Below are 18,192 nucleotides of genomic sequence, written 5' to 3'. Positions count from 1 at the left end.
CTACTCTGGCCTTGTGGAGAAGGTCGGTGAACATGGTACTCCCCCTGTATAGATTGATGTATGAAAGTAGGCAATGCCCAGGGAAGTTTGATAAAATTTGGTCCTCTTGGGTGGACGCCCCCGGGGACCCTGAACCCCCTACCCCATAACCATGATGTGAAACACATTGGAGGACATCCTATATATCATGTCTATTCATCGTATGCCTGTTCCCCTTCACCCCCTTCCTTCCCCTCCCCTTCTCCCCCTCCCCCCCCCCTCCGTCATCCCTAACAGGCTTGATCGAATATTGGTTACTTACATTATATTATCTAAGAGCTTATAACACTATAATGCAATAAGGTGTACTGTTAACTGAAACTTCTGACATTTGCACAACTGGAATATCTGATAAATAGTGGCTACCGGTTGAAGGTAGATCTTACTGTCATTATTCTTCCCGCTTTGAATGTTCTAACTTCTCTTGTATTGTAATGCTGATTTGTTTAATAAAAAATTTTCTGTTAAAAAAAAAGATTAGGGCCTAACACAAGTTTAGACCGAACCTTGGCTGTTTGGACATTTGGATGAAACATTTACCCGTTCATTGGGAGTCAATCATGTATAATAGTGGTAATGCAAATTATTTATGACAGCCTCCCAGTGTCAATGGCATCACCCAGCCCCATTAACTTACATGGGCAGAAATGACCGGCCACGTACATACAAGGACAAATGGGGCACTGGATTACGATTTTCTAAGGGTTATTGAAATTGTCACTGGGCTTCTGTCCCCCCCCCCCAAACAGGGACTACCCTCAAGAACAGGAAGAGGCCCCAGAGTTGAGAATCCACATACAGTGCCTTGAAAAAGTATTTATACCCCTTGACATTTTCCACAATTTGTCATGTTACAACCAAAAACGTAAATGTATTTTATTGGGATTTTATGTGATAGACCAACACAAAGTGGCACATAATTGTGACATGGATGGAAAATGATAAATGGTTTTCAACATTTTTTACAAATAAAAATATCTGAAAAGTCTGTCATGCATTTGTATTTAGCCCCCTTTACTTTTATACCCCTAACTAAAATCTAGTGGAACCAATTGCCTTCAGACGTCAGAAGTCACCTAATGTGTAATTTAATCTCAGGATAAATACAGCTGTTCTGTGAAGCCATCAGAGGTATGTTGGAGAACCTTAGTGAATAATCAGCATCATGAAGGCCAAGGAGCACACCAGACAGGTCAGGGATGACGTTGTGGAGAAGTTTTAAAGCAGGGTTTAAACATCTCACGGAGCACTGTTCAATCCATCATCGGAAAATGGAAAGAGTATGGCACAACTGCAAACCTACCAAGACATGGCCGTCCACCTAAACTGACAGGCTGGGCAAGGAGAGCATTGATCAGAGAAGTAGCCAAGAGGTCCATGGTAACTCTGGAGGAGCTATATAGAGCCACAGCTCAGGTGGGAGAATCTGTCCACAGGACAACTATTAGTCGTGCTCTCCACAAATCTGCCCTTTATGGAAGAGTGACAAGAAGAAAGACATTGGTGAAAGAAAGCCATAAGAAGTCCTGTTTGCAGTTTGTGAGAAGCCATGTGGAGGACACAGCAAACATGTGGAAGAAGGTGATCTGGTCAGATGAAACCAAAATTGAACTTTTTGGCCTAAAAGCAAAACACTATGTGTGGCGGAAAACTAACACTGCACATCACCCTGAACACACCATCCCCACCGTGAAACATGGTGGTGGCAGCATCATGTTGTGGGGATGCTCTTCTTCAGCAGGAACAGGGAAGCTGGTCAGAGTTGATGGGAAGATGGATGGAGACAAATACAGGACAATCTTAGAAGAAAACCTGTTAGAGTCTACAAAAGACTTGAGTCTGGGGTAGAGGTTCACCTTCCAGCAGGACAACGTCCCTAAACATACAGCCAGAGCTACAATGGAATGGTTTAGATCAAAACATATTCATGTGTTAGAATGGCCCAGTCAAAGTCCAGACCTAAATCCCATTGAGAATCTGTGGCAAGACTTGAAAATTGCTGTTCACAGACACTCTCCATCCAATCTGACAGAGCTTGAGATATTTTACAAAGAAGAATGGGCAAAAATGTCCTCTCTAGATGTGCAAAGCTGGTAGAGACATCCCTGTAACTGCAGAGAAAGGGGGTTCTACAAAGTATTGACTCAGGGGGGCGCCATACAAATGCCCCCCCCCACACTTTTCACATATATTTATTTGTATAATTTATCATTTTCCTTCCACTTCACAATTATGTGCCACTTTGTGTTGGTCTATCACATAAAATCCAATAAAATACATTTACGTTTTTAGTTGTAACATGACAAAATGTGGAAACGTTCAAGTGGTATGAATACTTTTTCAAGGCACTGTATCTTTGGTAAAAGCAAAACTGTGTTTTTAGGGATGCTATAATATTGGAGACACTAGTGGAATTTTTGGTTGTAACATGACAAAATGTTGAACATTTCAAGGGGGATTAATACTTTTTCAAAGCACTGTACATACAATCCATTGAGAGCACCAAATAAATATCCAAGAGTCCAAGGTTTTTAATGATAACATTAATTGCCAGAAGAACAAAGTCAACATGTTTTAGAACAGTGGTTCTCTCTCCTGTCCTCAGGATCCACTAACAGGCCAGGTTTCCAAGAGATAACTGAAATACATCACAGGTGATATAATTTCCCCAAGGTAATACTTAAAATCAGGCCTGTTAGTGGGTCCTGAGTAGGGATGAGCCGAACACCCCCCTGTTCGGTTCGCACCAGAACATGCGAACAGGAAAAAAGTTCGTTCGAACACGTGAACGCTGTTAAAGTCTATGGGACACGAACATGAATAATCAAAAGTGCTAATTTTAAGGGCTTATATGCAAGTTATTGTCATAAAAAGTGTTTGGGGACCTGGGTCCTGCCCCAGGGGACATGGATCAATGCAACAAAAAAGTTTTAAAAACGGCCGTTTTTTCAGGAGCAGTCAAACAATAAAAGTGTAATATCCCTTTAAATTTCGTAGCTGGGGGGTGTCTATAGTATGCCTGTAAAGGGGCGCATGTTTCCTGTGTTTAGAACAGTCTGACAGCAAAATGACATTTCGAAGGAAAAAAGCCATTTAAAACTACTCGCGGCTATTGTATTGCCGGTCCGACAATACACATAGAAGTTCATTGATAAAAACGGCATGGGAATTCCCCACAGGAGAACCCCGAACCAAAATTTAAAAAAAAATGACGTGGGGGTCCCCCTAAATTCCATACCAGGCCCTTCTGGTCTGGTATGGATATTAAGGGGAACCCCGGCCAATATTAAAAAAAAGATGACGTGGGGGTCCCCCTAAATTCCATACCAGACCCTTCAGGTCTGGTACGGATTTTAAGGGGAACCCCGCGCCAAAAAAAAAAAAACGGCGTGGGGTCCCCCCAAAAACCCATACCAGACTCTTATCAAAGCACGCAACCTGGCAGGCCACAGGAAAAGAGGGGGGGGCAAGAGAGCGCCCCCCCTCCTGAACTGTACCAGGCCACATGCCCTCAACATTGGGAGGGTGATTTGGGGTAGCCCCCCAAAACACCTTGTCCCCATGTTGATGAGGACAAGGGCCTCATCCCCACAACCCTGGCCGGTGGTGGTGGGGGTCTGCGGGCAGGGGGCTTATCGGAATCTGGAAGCCCCCTTTAACAAGGGGACCCCCAGATCCCGGCCCCCCCTGTGTGAAATGGGAAGGGGGTACAAAAGTACCCCTACCATTTCACTAAAAAACTGTCAAAAATGTTAAAAATGACAAGCATGGATGCAGAGCGGCCCGGAGAAGAAAATGAAGAAGAGAAGAAAAGAAGAAGATGAAGATGAAGAAGAAGATGAAGAGAAGAGCGGGAGCCTCCCCCATGCCATGGGTGCGGAGTGGCCCGAGGAGAAGAAGATAGAAGACGCCGCGGAGGGGATGCTGGACAAGAACACCAGAGGAAGAACCAGAAGAGCCAGAAGAACCAGAAGAAGAAGATGAAGGAAGATAGAAGAAAGAAGAAGCATTTAAATAAAGGAATTGTCAAAAACTGTCTCTTGTCATTTTTAACATTTTTGACAGATTTTTAGTGAAATGGTAGGGGTACTTTTGTACCTCCTTACCATTTCACATAGGGGGGGCCAGGATCTGGGGGTCCCCTTGTTAAAGGGGGCTTCCAGATTCCGATAAGCCCCCCGCCCGCAGACCCCCACAACCACCGGCCAGGGTTGTGGGGATGAGGCCCTTGTCCTCATCAACATGGGAACAAAGGTGTTTTGGGGGGCTACCCCAAAGCACCCTCCCAATGTTGAGGGCATGTGGCCTGGTACGGTTCAGGAGGGGGGGCGCTCTCTCGTCCCCCCTCTTTTTCTGCGGCCTGCCAGGTTGCGTGCTCGGATAGGGGTCTGGTATGGATCTTTGGGGGGACCCCACGCTTTTTTTTTTTTTGGCACGGGGTTCCCCTTAAAATCCATACCAGACCTGAAGGGTCTGGTATGGAATTTAGGGGGACCCCCACGTCATTTTTTTTTAAAATTTTGGCAGGGGTTCCCCTTAATATCCATACCAGACCTGAAGGGCCTGGTATGGAATTTAGGGGGACCCCCATGTCATTTTTTTTTTTAATTTTGGTTCGGGGTTCCCCTGTGGGGAATTCCCATGCCGTTTTTTATCAATGAACTTCTATGTGTATTGTCGGACCGGCAATGCAATAGCCGCGAGTAGTTTTAAATGGCTTTTTTCCTTCGAAATGTCATTTTGCTGTCAGACTGTTCTAAACACAGGAAACATGCGCCCCTTTACAGGCATACTATAGACACCCCCCCGCTACGAAATTTAAAGGGATATTACACTTTTATTGTTTGACTTTAAGCATTATTAAAATCACTGCTCCTGAAAAAACGGCCGTTTTTAAAACTTTTTTTTGTATTGATCCATGTCCCCTGGGGCAGGACCCAGGTCCCCAAACACTTTTTATGACAATAACTTGCATATAAGCCTTTAAAATTAGCACTTTTGATTTCTCCCATAGACTTTTAAAGGGTGTTCCGCGGCAATCGAATTTGCCGCGAACACCCCAAATTGTTCGCTGTTCGGCGAACTGGCGAACAGCCGATGTTCGAGTCGAAAATGAGTTCGACTCAAACTCGAAGCTCATCCCTAGTCCTGAGGACAGGAGTTTTAGAGGGTCAAATTTCTTATTTTATCCAAGCCTGACTCTTTAGCTGGGGTTAGGGTTGCTACTGGCAGGACTGCATTGCAATACAAACATTGGATGCCTTGCTGGGAACCTGCTAATACTTTAGCTGCACACACCGGGTGCCTGGTTAATGGGCACCACGACAGGTGAGTGTAAAATTTATGCCTTTTTTATTAAATACATTTTTACTGACAGTTTTACACTATGAGTCCTTCCTCTTTGTGTCCTCCCCTATAATTTACCATCTGAGGAAACAAGATCGTGGGGTCCCATATGTATTGACAGCTTCAAACGGAAATATCCCTCTAAAAACGAGGGCTGAAGTCAGCAAAATCAACCCCTGTAAATCTGTTCTGACGGGTTCCTTAAATTAACATTATTAGAGACAAAGAGCACAGTTAGGGGTTTTAATAAAAGAATGAAAAGACCACAGTGGGTATAGCTTTGGTGGCTTCTGATAATATGTAGTCAAAGCTGGTACCTGCTTTTTGAGACTGATTATCAAATATTTTAATAGCTTCTTCCAGCCTTTGAATTCTCTCTACGAATCCACTTGTCCCTTCCTTGTTCTCTTTTTCAATGAGCAGCCGGATATAATCTACAGCAGACGTTGGGTTGGGTTTTAAGGTGATCTCTTTGGGACGTTTAAGGATCTTGGCAACCTCCTGAATTAGTTTCAGCACCTCAACCTCTGACTTATTAACGTCATCCTTCAGTTTGATGAAAACATTTGATGGAGTCATCACCTTGTTCTCCACTTTTTCATATTTTTCTTTTACTGCAAAATAACTTTTCTTTTCGGGTTCAACAAAAGTTTGCCAGTAAACATTTTCAGAAACATGTTTGCTGGAGCTATGTCCACACACACTACAGGTTCCCTTCAAACTAAAAACTTCACAAGAACAAACGGAGGGGTCAAAATACATGAGGCAGTCTTGGTGACATGTGAAGTGGCATTCCTGGCAGTTGGTTGAGTATACAAATGAGTTTATCTTTCTTTTTGCAGTTTTCAACACTTCAAACTCAAAATGCTCATTCTGTTCAATCTCTGCCTTGTGTTTATTCAGAGCTCTCTCAGTTTGCTCCAGTTCATGATGTTTCCTGGTCACCACCTCAATTTTTTGGACAAGTCCATCCAAAGTTACCTCCAAAGCATTTCTTTCTGCGAGAACATCCTTGGTTGAACTGAAATCTTTACTTGTTATTCCAGGCAAAAAGTGTAAAAAAAAATTCCTAGTGCTTTCCATTCCCATCTTCCACTGCCCTTCATCAGTGTTGTAGACATAATTGTCAACTCCATCAGGGCAGTTATTAGCGTACACCATGCTGTTATTGACCTTGAAGTACACAGGTTTTCCATCTTCAGATCTTGCACAGAGAACACCAGTCTCAGTAATTGCTGAGAGAACGTTCGGTTCCTGGACATCAGCGAAGGTGGTGAAGAAGACTATATTATCCTTGATGTCATTCCCAAAAATGGATAAAATGTTGTCATAGACGTACATCTGTGTTGGAGTTAACCGAGCCAAAGTAGATGGAACCACAAAACAAATAGCATCAATTTCTGTGAATTTGCATTTATGAAAAAATTCTCGCATCTTCCGCATGATTTTCTCATTCTGCTTTACATTTTTGGTGTCTCCAAACCCTGGAGTGTCAATGATGGTTATGGTGTACGGGATTCTGAAGTAATATTCGTGGTTGATCTGGTAGATGGTGACACTCGATGTTTGGCTGTGAGCTTGACTCTTCTCACTACTCTCCTCAATTAGCTGGATCCGGTAATCATCCTTCCAGTCCACGCCAAAGATGTAGTTGACCATAGTGTTAATCAGGGATGTCTTTCCAGACCCAGTTTCACCGACCATCATGATCACTTTGTTTTTCTTTTCGACATTTGCTGTTCCAAATTCCCACATCTTCTGATGCTTGACATGCTTCAGTGCCATCCTGTAAATGGTCAGAGGTCCAACCTTCTCTGTGTAGCTCAGGGACCTGTGCGTTTTTAGTAGTAGGGACAATTGACATTTTTGTACCATAGAAGGGTGGCATTCAGTACCTACAAAATCAACATACAAACAGTTATTGATGATATCTTTATGTGACTACTATAACAAGTCACCAAACTATTATAAAAGGGTACAGCCAGACAGGTTATGGTGAGGTGGGCTAAAATGAACTAAAAAAGTCCCCCACCTATGTAGTGAGAAACACAATAGAGCCTTCTAAATACAGAAGCTATTTACATGGGTCACTTCCATCACAGGATTAAAATATGAAGGCCTTAGCAGCCCAACTCCATGAAAGCCATGGTTTTCATACACTGCTATGATGATGGCTGACTAGCTTGAAACAGCTGTATGCTAGCTTAAGATTAAGGCCTAACACAAGTTTAGACCGAACCTTGGCTGTTTGGACATTTGGATGAAACATTTACCCATTCATTGGGAGTCAACCATGTATAATAGTGGTAATGCAAATTATTTATGACAGCCTCCCAGTGTCAATGGCATCACCCAGCCCCATTAACTTACATGGGCAGAAATAACCGGCCACGTACATAAAGTAGTTGGGGATAGTTAAAAGAAAGAAGAACTTAAGGCCTGGTATACATTTTAAGGGGGACCCCACCCAACAATGTGTGTTCCCCCCCCCCACATGCCATAAGAGACACTTCAGATCTGGTATGAATTAAGCCCCTGTTCACATGGGCACGATTTGACATGCGACATGCCAATCAGTGCGACGCCAACTTTGTGGTGCCGCACTGATTTCAAAAATTGGTTCCTGAACTACTTTTGCCGACTTTGGGGGCGACTTCAATAGACATCTGTGCATAAACCCACACAGATGTCTTTTAAGTCGCCCCTGAAGTCTGACAATATGGCTTTGAAATCGTGCAGGTTTTTTTTGTTCCCTCAGGGCCATATTCAGCCCTGCATTCAGGGCCACTGATAAGGCAGTACTGCCATCCCTCCTGTACTGGGCCCGGGACCCATCAGTTCAAAAGGGGGGCTCAGGCACCTGCTTAGAGGGAGGGCCGGTTGTTATTGCAGACACCGATCCTTTTCTGTCTCCCATTGCAGCGCTGCCGGCTTCTCCTCCTCTTCCTTTCCACCAGCTGCACTGCAAGAGAATTGGTTTTAGCACATGTGCCACTTTCATCTGCTGTCCAGGCCCCCCTGCCAGCTTTCCTCCTCTCCCGCCAGCAGCTGCTGGCTGCACTGCAAGAGAATTGGTTCTAGCACATGTGCCACTTTCATCTGCTGTCTGGGCCTACCTGCCAGCTTTCCTCTCCCTCCCCCACCTTGTCCTGGCTCTGGCACCAAAAATGATAACACCTGCCCATTCTAAACCCTTGGTTATTTCTTTCAAATAAGGCTGGTGGACAGTCAGGAAGGAACCTGTCAGGACAGAATTATAGGAACTGCTGAGACAATCGGAGGGTCAGGTTTCACGTAAAGTCTTAGTATTGCAACCCGTACTCACATACTATCTCTCAGCTCATGAGTTTGCATTATGTAGGGTTCTGGTCACTTTTGACCCCTCACAATCCAGCTAAAGTCCAAATACAAGGCCAAATGGGGCACTGGATTACGATTTTCTAAGGGTTATTGAAATTGTCACTGGGCTTCGGTTCGTCAGCACCCCACAAAACAGGGACTACCCTCAAGAACAGGGAGAGGCCCCAGAGTTGAGAATCCACATACAGTGCCTTGAAAAAGTATTTATACCCCTTGACATTTTCCACATTTTGTCATGTTACAACCAGAAACGTAAATGTATTTTATTGGGATTTTATGTGATAGACCAACACAAAGTGGCACATAATTGTGACGTGGATGGAAAATGATAAATGGTTTTCAACATTTTTTACAAATAAATATCTGAAAAGTCTTTCATGCATTTTTATTTAGCCCCCTTTACTCTGATACCCTAACTAAAATCTAGTGGAACCAATTACCTTCAGAAGTCACCTAATAAATCCACCTGTGTGTCATTTAATCTCAGTATAAATACAGCTGTTCTGTGAAGCCATCAGAGGTTTGTTGGAGAACCTTAGTGAACAATCAGCGTCATGAAGGCCAAGGAACACCAGACAGGTCAGGGATGACATTGTGAAGAAGTTTTAAAGCAGGGTTTAAACATCTCACGGAGCACTGTTCAATCCATCATCGGAAAATGGAAAGAGTATGGCACAACTGCAAACTTACCAAGATATGGCCGTCCACCTAAACTGACCGGCCGGACGAGGAGAGAATTCATCAGAGAAGAAGCCAAGAGGTCCATGGTAACTAGGGGTGCAACGGATCGTCACCGATCCGTGATCCGAACGGGTCACCCTGTTCGGATCGGCACACACACGATCCGTGGAGCGCTCCGCTGCCTCGGCCTTAGGAAAGGCCACGGCTTCGGCCTAGCTCTGGAGCGGCGCCCATCTTGGTACACCCAGCGGCGACGGTGAGCTATTACAGTGGGGGAGATTGTGGATATTACAGTGGAGAGATTGTGAATATTACAGTGGGGGGAGATTGTGGATATTACAGTGGGGGTTATGTTTACTTGTCTTGTCTTTTTTATTTTTGCTGATCCGAAAAATGATCCGATCCGTGACTCTGATCCGAGGTACGATCCGAACTGTGATTTTTTGATCCTTTGCACCCCTAATGGTAACTCTGGAGGAGCTGCAGAGATCCACAGCTCAGGTGGGAGAATCTGTCCATAGGACAACTATTAGTCGTGTTCTCCACAAATCTGCCCTTTATGGAAGAGTGACAAGAAGAAAGACATTGGTGAAAGAAAGTCATAAGAAGTCCTGTTTGTAGTTTGTGAGAAGCCATGTGGAGGACACAGCAAACATGTGGAAGAAGGTGATCTGGTCAGACCAAAATTGAACTTTTTGGCCCAAAAGCAAAACACTATGTGTGGGGGAAAACTAACACTGCACATCACCCTGGACACACCATCCCCACTGTGAAACATGGTGGTGGCAGCATCATGTGGTGGGGATGTTTTTCTTCAGCAGGGACAGGGAAGCTGGTCAGAGTTGATGGGAAGATGGATGGAGACAAATACAGGACAATCTTAGAAGAAAGCCTGTTAGAGTCTGCAAAAGACTTGAGACTGGGGCGGAGGTTCACCTTCCAGCAGGACAATGACCCGAAACATCCAGCCAGAGCTACAATAGAATGGCCCAGTCAAAGTCCAGACCTAAAACCAAATGAGAATCTGTGGCAAGACTTGAAAATTGCTGTTCACAGACGCTCTCCATCCAATCTGACAGAGCTTGAGATATTTTGCAAAGAAGAATGGGCAGAAATGTCCCTCTCTAGATGTACAAAGCTGGTAGAGACATTCCCAAAAAGACTTGCCGCTGTAACTGCAGAGAAAGGGGGTTATACAAAGTATTGACTCCGGGGGGCGCCATACAAATGCCCCCCCCCCCACACACTTTTCACATATTTTTTTGTATCATTTATCATTTTCCTTCCACTTCACAATTATGTGACACTTTGTGTTGGTCTATCACATAAAATCCCAATAAAATACATTTACATTTCTAGTTGTAACCTGACAAAATGTGGAAACTTTCAAGGGGTATGAATACTTTTTCAAGGCACTGTATCTTTGGTAAAAAGCAAAACTGTGTTTTTAGGGATGCTATACTATTGGGGACACTAGTGGAATTTTTGGTTGTAACATGAGAGCACCAAATAAATATCCAAAATACCAAGGTTTTTAATGACAACATTAATTCCCAGAAGAATAAAGCCAACATGTTTTAGAACAGTGGCTCTCTCCTGTCCTCAGGATCCACTAACAGGCCAGGTTTCCAAGAGATAACTGAAATACATCAAAGGTGATATAATTTGCTGCTCAGTGATTGCAGTATTCTAGTCTGCATCTCCCCAAGGTAATACTTAAAATCTGGCCTGTTAGTTGGTCCTGAGGACAGGAGTTTTAGAGGGTCAAATTTCTTATTTTATCCAAGCCTGACACATTAGCTGGGGTTAGGGTTGCCACTGGCGGAACTGCATTGCAATACAAACATTGGATGCCTGGCTGGGAACCCGCTAATACTTTAGCTGCACACACCGGGTGCCTGGTTAATGGGCACCACGACAAGTGAGTGTAAAATGTATGCCTTATTTGTTAAATACATTTTTACTGACAGTTTTACACTATGGGTCCTTCCTCTTTGTGTCCTCCCCTATAATTTACCATCTGAGGAAACAAGATCGTGGGGTCCCATATGTATTGACACCTTCAAGGGAAATATCCCTCTAAAAAGGAGGGCTAGAGTCAGCAAAATCAACCCCTGTAAATCTGTTCTGACGGGTTCCTTAAATTAAGATTCACAGGGAAGTAAGCTGGTCCTCGGATGGTGACACTGGTCAGAGATAATGTTACTAAATTGCTCCTAAATGTCCTTCTGAGTTTAATGGGGTTAAGGAATATTAATGCCTGAAATGTGGGACCCACCCAAACATGAACCATATGTTTTTTTATTGTAGAGTAGTGTTAAGACTTTGGAATAAAGTAGATACTTTGGTAAATGAGATGGTAGAGAGGCATAGAATGTTAACATTTAAAATGATTGCATTCCTAATCTTTACTTGAATTATGAATGGAGATTAAATAATGGTCTCAATAATTTTAATAATATTCAAGGAATTAATCAAATTGGTCAGTGGAGAAAACCCCCTTAGATTGATGGCCAGTGGAGAAAACCCCCTTAGATTGATGGCCAGTGTTAAAAGACCCCCATAGATTGATAGCCAGTGGAGAAAGGCCCAAGTAGATTGATGGTCAGTGGAGATTGATTGTCAGTGGAGAAAGACCCCCTTAGATTGATGGCCATTGGAGAAAGATCTCCCTAGACTTATGGTCAGCGGGAACAGGGAAGATGGTCAATGTTGATGGGAAGATGGATGGAGCCAAATACAGGGAAATCTTAGAAGATAGCCTGTTAGAGTCTGCAAAAGACTTGAGATTGGGGCGGAGGTTCACCTTCCAGCAGGAAAACGACCCGAAACATCCAGCCAGAGCTACAATGGAATGGTTTAGATCAAAGCATATTCATGTGTTAGAATGGCCCAGTCACAGTCCAGACCTAAATCACATTGAGAATCTGTGGCAAGACTTGAAAATTGCTGTTCACAGACAATCTCCATCCAATCTGACAGAGCTTGAGATATTTTGTAAAGAAGAATGGGCAAAAATGTCCCTCTCTAGATGTGAAAAGCTGGTAGAGACATCCCCAAAAAGACTTGCCGCTGTAACTGCAGAGAAAGGGGGTTCTACAAAGTATTGACTCAGGGGGGCGCCATACAAATGCCCCCACACTTTTCACATATTTATTTGTATCATTTATCATTTTCCTTCCACTTCACAATTAGGTGCCACTTTGTGTTGGTCTATCACATAAAATCCCAATAAAATACATTTACATGACAAAATGTGGAAACTTTCAAGGGGTATGAATACTTTTTTAAGGCACTGTATCTTTGGTAAAAAGCAAAACTGTGTTTTTAGGGATGCTATACTATTGGGGACACTAGTAGCATTTTTGGTTGTAACATGACAACATGTGGAACATTTCAAGGGGGATTAATACTTTTTCAAGGCACTGCACATACAATCCATTGAGAGCACCAAATAAATATCCAAAAGTCCAAGGTTTTTAATGACAACATTAATTCCCAGAAGAACAAAGTCAACATGTTTTAGATCAGTGGTTCTTTCTCCTGTCCTCAGGACCCACTAACAGGCCAGGTTTCCAAGAGATAACTGAAATACATCACAGGTGATATAATTTGCTGTTCAGTGATTGCAGTATTCTAGTCTGCATCTCCCTAAGGTAATACTTAAAATCTGGCCTGTTAGTGGGTCCTGAGGACAGGTGTTTTAGAGGGTCAAATTTCTTATTTTATCCAAGCCTGACACATTAGCTGGGGTTAGGGTTGCCACTGGCGGAACTGCATTGCAATACAAACATTGGATGCCTGGCTGGGAACCCGCTAATACTTTAGCTGCACACACCTGGTGCCTGGTTAATGGGCACCACGACAAGTGAGTGTAAAATGTATGCCTTATTTGTTAAATACATTTTTACTGACGGTTTTAAGCTATTAGTCCTTCCTCTTTGTGTCCTCCCCTATAATTTACCATCTGAGGAAACAAGATCATGGGGTCCCATATGTATTGACACCTTCAAGGGAAATATCCCTCTAAAAACGAGGGCTAGAGTCAGCAAAATCAACCCCTGTAAATCTGTTCTGACGGGTTCCTTAAATTAAGATTCAAAGGGAAGTAAGCTGGTCCTCGGATGGTGACACTGGTCAGAGATAATGTTACTAAATTGCTCCTAAATGTCCTTCTGAATTTAACGGGGTTAAGGAATAATAATGCCTGAAATGTGGGACCCACCCAAACATGAACCATGTGTTTTTTTTCATTGTAGAGTAGTGTTAAGACTTTGGAAATAAGTAGATACTTGGGTAAATGAGATGGTAGAGAGGCATAGCATGTTAACATTTAAAATGATTGCATTCCTAATCTTTACTCGAGTTATGAATGGAGATTAAATAATTGTCTCAATAATTTTAATAATATTCAAGGAATTAATCAAATTGGTCAGTGGAGAAAAAACCCCCTTAGATTGATGGCCAGTGGAGAAAGATCCCAGTAGATTGATGGTCAGTGGAGATTGATTGTCAGTGGAGAAAGACCCCCTTAGATCGATGACCAATGGAGAAAGATCCCTATAGATTTATGGTCAGTGGAGAAAGCCCCCCTTAGATTGATTGTCAGTGGAGAAAGACCCCCTTAGAGTGATGGCCAATGGAGAAAGATCCCTATAGATTTATGGCCAGTGGAGAAAGCCCCCCTTAGATTGATGGCCAGTGGAGAAAGACCCCCCGTAGATTGATGGGAAGTGGAGAAAGGATCACTTTATAATGGTGGTCATTGGTAGAGAGCACCCCTTAAACTGGCAGTTAATGGTAGGTGGGTCCCTTACAGATAGCTAAAAAGATCCTTGATGGCTGAAACTGCTCATCTTTCAAGCAAGCCCTAGCATACACTGGTGGAACCCTAGGATCTCATTGAACCTTTGTGGACAAAGGCTGGTCTAGAAACATTCCATAAATCAATAACATCATACAGCAGATATGAAGCTTTTCCAACATGGAATCCTACGATGTGTTAGGAAGAAACTCTTTTAATAGGATAAAGATACATTTGATAAATGCTGAGCACAATACAGAGACAATTTTCCAAGGCTCTGTCTTATATTATAGGAGTATCCTATCTATTCTTATCTTTCTTTCTGTCTTTTGTTTTGGCTTTCTTGCTTATGATGGAGAATATGTAAAAGGCAAGAAGTGTGTAGAAGTTTTTAATGTGATATTTTGAAAGCAATAAAGTAAAAAAAAGAGAAGTATAATAAACAGACCGAATAAAGAACTTATATAAGAAGTCCATTCCAGAATTCCAATCTGGACAATGTTTCAATTTAGGAAAGATTTGTAGTAATCTGTTTCATTGGTACTAAATTCGGATTTAACCAATATACAAGGAAAAAACAACCTTAAAAAAATACACATTGGACCCAAATAAAGGGGAAACCCATCTTCCAGCCAACAATACACCTAATAAAGACTCAACCCAGCTTTGTTATTTTGTATCTAATCCAGAGTTGTCTTCACCAGCCATGAATCTCCCATAATATCACCCTACAATCCCCCCTGGTTATAATAATATGTAGTCATACCCGTCTCTGGAGCACCAGCCATGGTCTCTGCGTTGTGTTTGCTTCCTCCAGAGTCCTGGCTCCGCTCTTATATACTCTTCATCCTCTTTCACTTTCTTCTTCTCCATACTTCAGCAGAAAATTCTGCATTTTATTTTTCTTACAAATAACACTGAACTTGAACTTCCCTCTCCGTGAATAGTAAATGCAAAGAGTACAAAACAAACACTGCAATCACTATCAGAGAAATCCTTTATAATTGGTTGAGATAAGGATTTACCAGATCTGGATCTAGAATGACAGAGGCCCCCCGAAAAGAATTATGCCTCATCCAGATACAGAACACTGTGAACTCTCCTGTTTTTACCCATTTAGAATTCATATTCTGCCTAGTGCCTAAACAACGCTAAGTTTTATCCCCAGGCTACCTTAAAGAGAACAGCTGGCAGCATTTTTAATATTAGTTAATACAATTTTTCTTTCATATATTTTAGCACAGGATATGTACAGTGGGGAGAACAAGTATTTGATACACTGCAGATTTTTCAGGTTTACAAAGCAAGTAGAGGTCTGTAATTTTTATCATAGGTACTCTTCAACTGCGAGAGATGGAATCTAAAACAAAAATCCAGAAAATCACATTTTATGATTTAAAAACAAATAATTAGCATTTTATTGCATGACATAAGTATTTGATCGCCTACCAACCAGTAAGAATTTCCTCTCTCGCAGACCTGTTATTTTTTCTTTAAGAAGCCCTCCTGTTCTCCACTCATTACCTGTATTAACTGCACCTGTTTGAACTCGTTACCTGTATAAAAGACACCTGTCCACACACTCAATCAAACAGACTCTCTCCACAATGGCCAAGACCAGAGAGCTGTGTAAGGACATCAGGGATAAAATTGTAGACCTGCACAAGGCTAGAATGGGCTACAGGACAATAGGCAAGCAGCTTGGTGAGAAGGCAACAACTGTTGGCGCAATTATTAGAAAATGGAAGAAGTTCAAGATGATGGTCAATCTCCCTCGGTCTGGGGCTCCATGCAAGATCTCACCCCGTGGGGCATCAATGATCATGAGGAAGGTGAGGAATCAGCCCAGAACTACACGGCAGGACCTGGTCAATGGCCTGCAGAGAGCTCGGACCACAGTCTCAAAGAAAACCATTAGTAACACACTACGCCGTCATGGATTAAAATCCTGCAGCGCACGCAAGGTCCCCCTGCTCAAGCCAGCGCATGTCCAGGCCCGTCTGAAGTTTGACAATGACCATCTGGATGATCCAGAGAAGGAACGGGAGAAGGTCATGTGGTCTGATGAGACAAAAATAGAGCTTTTTGGTCTAAACTCCACTCGTCGTGTTTGGAGGAAGAAGAAGGATGAGTACAACCCCAAGAACACCATCCCAACCTTGAAGCATGGAGGTAGAAACATCATTCTTTGGGACTGCTTTTCTGCCAAGGGGACAGGACGACTGCACCGTATTGAGGGGAGGATGGTAGGGGCCATGTATCGCAAAATCTTGGCCAACAACCTCCTTCCCTCAGTAAGAGCATTGAAGATGGGTCGTGGCTGGACGACCTGAAACACACAGCCAGGGCAACTAAGGAGTGGCTCTGTAAGAAGCATCTCAAGGTTCTGGAGTGGCCTAGTCAGTCTCCAGACCTGAACCCAATAGAAAATCTTAGGAGGGAGCTGAAAGTCCAGCCCAGCGACAGCCCCGAAACCTGAAGGATCTGGAGAAGGTCTGTATGGAGGAGTGGGCCAAAATCCCTGCTGCAGTGTGTGCAAACCTGGTCAAGAACTAAAGGAAATGTATGATCTCTGTAATTGCTAACAAAGGTTTCTGTACCAAATATTAAGTTCTGCTTTTCTGATGTATGAAATACTTACGTCATGCAATAAAATGCAAATGAATTACTAAAAAATTATACAATGTGATTTTCTGGATTTTTGTTTTAGATTTTGTCTCTCACAGTTGAAGAGTACCTATGATAAAAATTACAGACTTCTACATGCTTTGTAAGTAGGAAAACCTAAAAAATCGTCAGTGTATCAAATACCTGTTCTCCCCACTGTATGTACATTGTGGTTGCACTAATTGATTTCAGTATTATAGTAGTTTACCGTATAGAAAATCTTTCCTTAGTGAGATATGGAGTCTGCTTTCTGTAATGTAATAATGGGGTTTGCATGTTCACCAGTCTCACAAAGGTAAGAGCCATTAGAAGGGCTGACTGGCACTATACCTAAGGAGCCAACTTGTCAGGACCCTACCCAGAACAAAGGCATGCATGTGCAAATACACAGGCCAGGCACTTCTGCCATGAACATGCCCGAGCATGCTTGTTTGTGCGAGAACGCACACAGGCATGTTGTGAGCACATTTGCACTTGCTGGTGCATGCAACAATTCTGGAACTGGTGCCATATGCCCTATTTAAAGGAAGAAGCAGTGACAGATGGTTGCTAGATGATCTTCACCTTGTTCTTGACCCTTGCCATCCGAACAGGCAGCTCCTGAAGAATTAGTATGCACAGTAAACAGACGAAACTCTTTTGCAACATGGTGGTGCTGGGCCCAGTAGGAGTAATAGTTACAAGTCTTTGGTAGCACTGGGATTCTGGACACAGAGGAAAAGTCTGGAGTGTTCGGGAGACACACAAGTGTAGGGAGACCAGGAGACACACAAGTGTAGGGAGACCAGGAGACACAAGTGTAGGGAGACCGGGAGACACAAGTGTAGGGAGACACACAAGTGTAGGGAGACCAGGAGGCACACAAGTGTAGGGAGACCGGGAGACACACAAGTGTAGGGAGACCGGGAGACACAAGTGTAGGGAGACCGGGAGACACACAAGTGTAGGGAGACCGGGAGACACAAGTGTAGGGAGACACAAGTGTAGGGAGACCGGGAGACACACAAGTGTAAGGAGACCGGGAGACACAAGTGTAGGGAGACTGGGAGACACACAAGTGTAGAGAGACCGGGAGACACACAAGTGTAGGGAGACCGGGAGACACACAAGTGTAGGGAGACCGGGAGACACACAAGTGTAGGGAGACCGGGAGACACACAAGTGTAGGGAGACCGGGAGACACACAAGTGTAGGGAGACTGGGAGACACACAAGTGTAGAGAGACCGGGAGACACACAAGTGTAGGGAGACCGGGAGACACACAAGTGTAGGGAGACCGGGAGACACACAAGTGT

General features: G+C 43.3%; 1 protein-coding gene across 1 annotated transcript in view; it reads right to left on the bottom strand.

The window, feature by feature from the left end:
• LOC141145650 (uncharacterized) overlaps positions 1-15,101 on the bottom strand; it is a 33,303-nt gene extending 18,202 nt beyond the window's left edge. The window contains exons 1-2 of the mRNA XM_073632486.1: positions 14,997-15,101; positions 5,703-7,280 (exon numbers count right to left, since the gene is read on the bottom strand). Coding sequence (XP_073488587.1) covers positions 5,703-7,280; positions 14,997-15,018 — 1,600 coding nt within the window. The 5' untranslated portion in view covers positions 15,019-15,101. The remainder of the gene's footprint in view (positions 1-5,702; positions 7,281-14,996) is intronic.
• Positions 15,102-18,192: the final 3,091 nt, after the last annotated feature.

This window comes from Aquarana catesbeiana, linkage group LG05 (genome assembly GCF_042186555.1).
Source record: "Aquarana catesbeiana isolate 2022-GZ linkage group LG05, ASM4218655v1, whole genome shotgun sequence".
NCBI classification, from domain to species: Eukaryota; Metazoa; Chordata; class Amphibia; order Anura; family Ranidae; genus Aquarana; species Aquarana catesbeiana.
The sequence above is the reverse complement of the archived record's forward strand: the minus strand, read 5'-3'. Positions and strand labels throughout refer to the sequence as shown.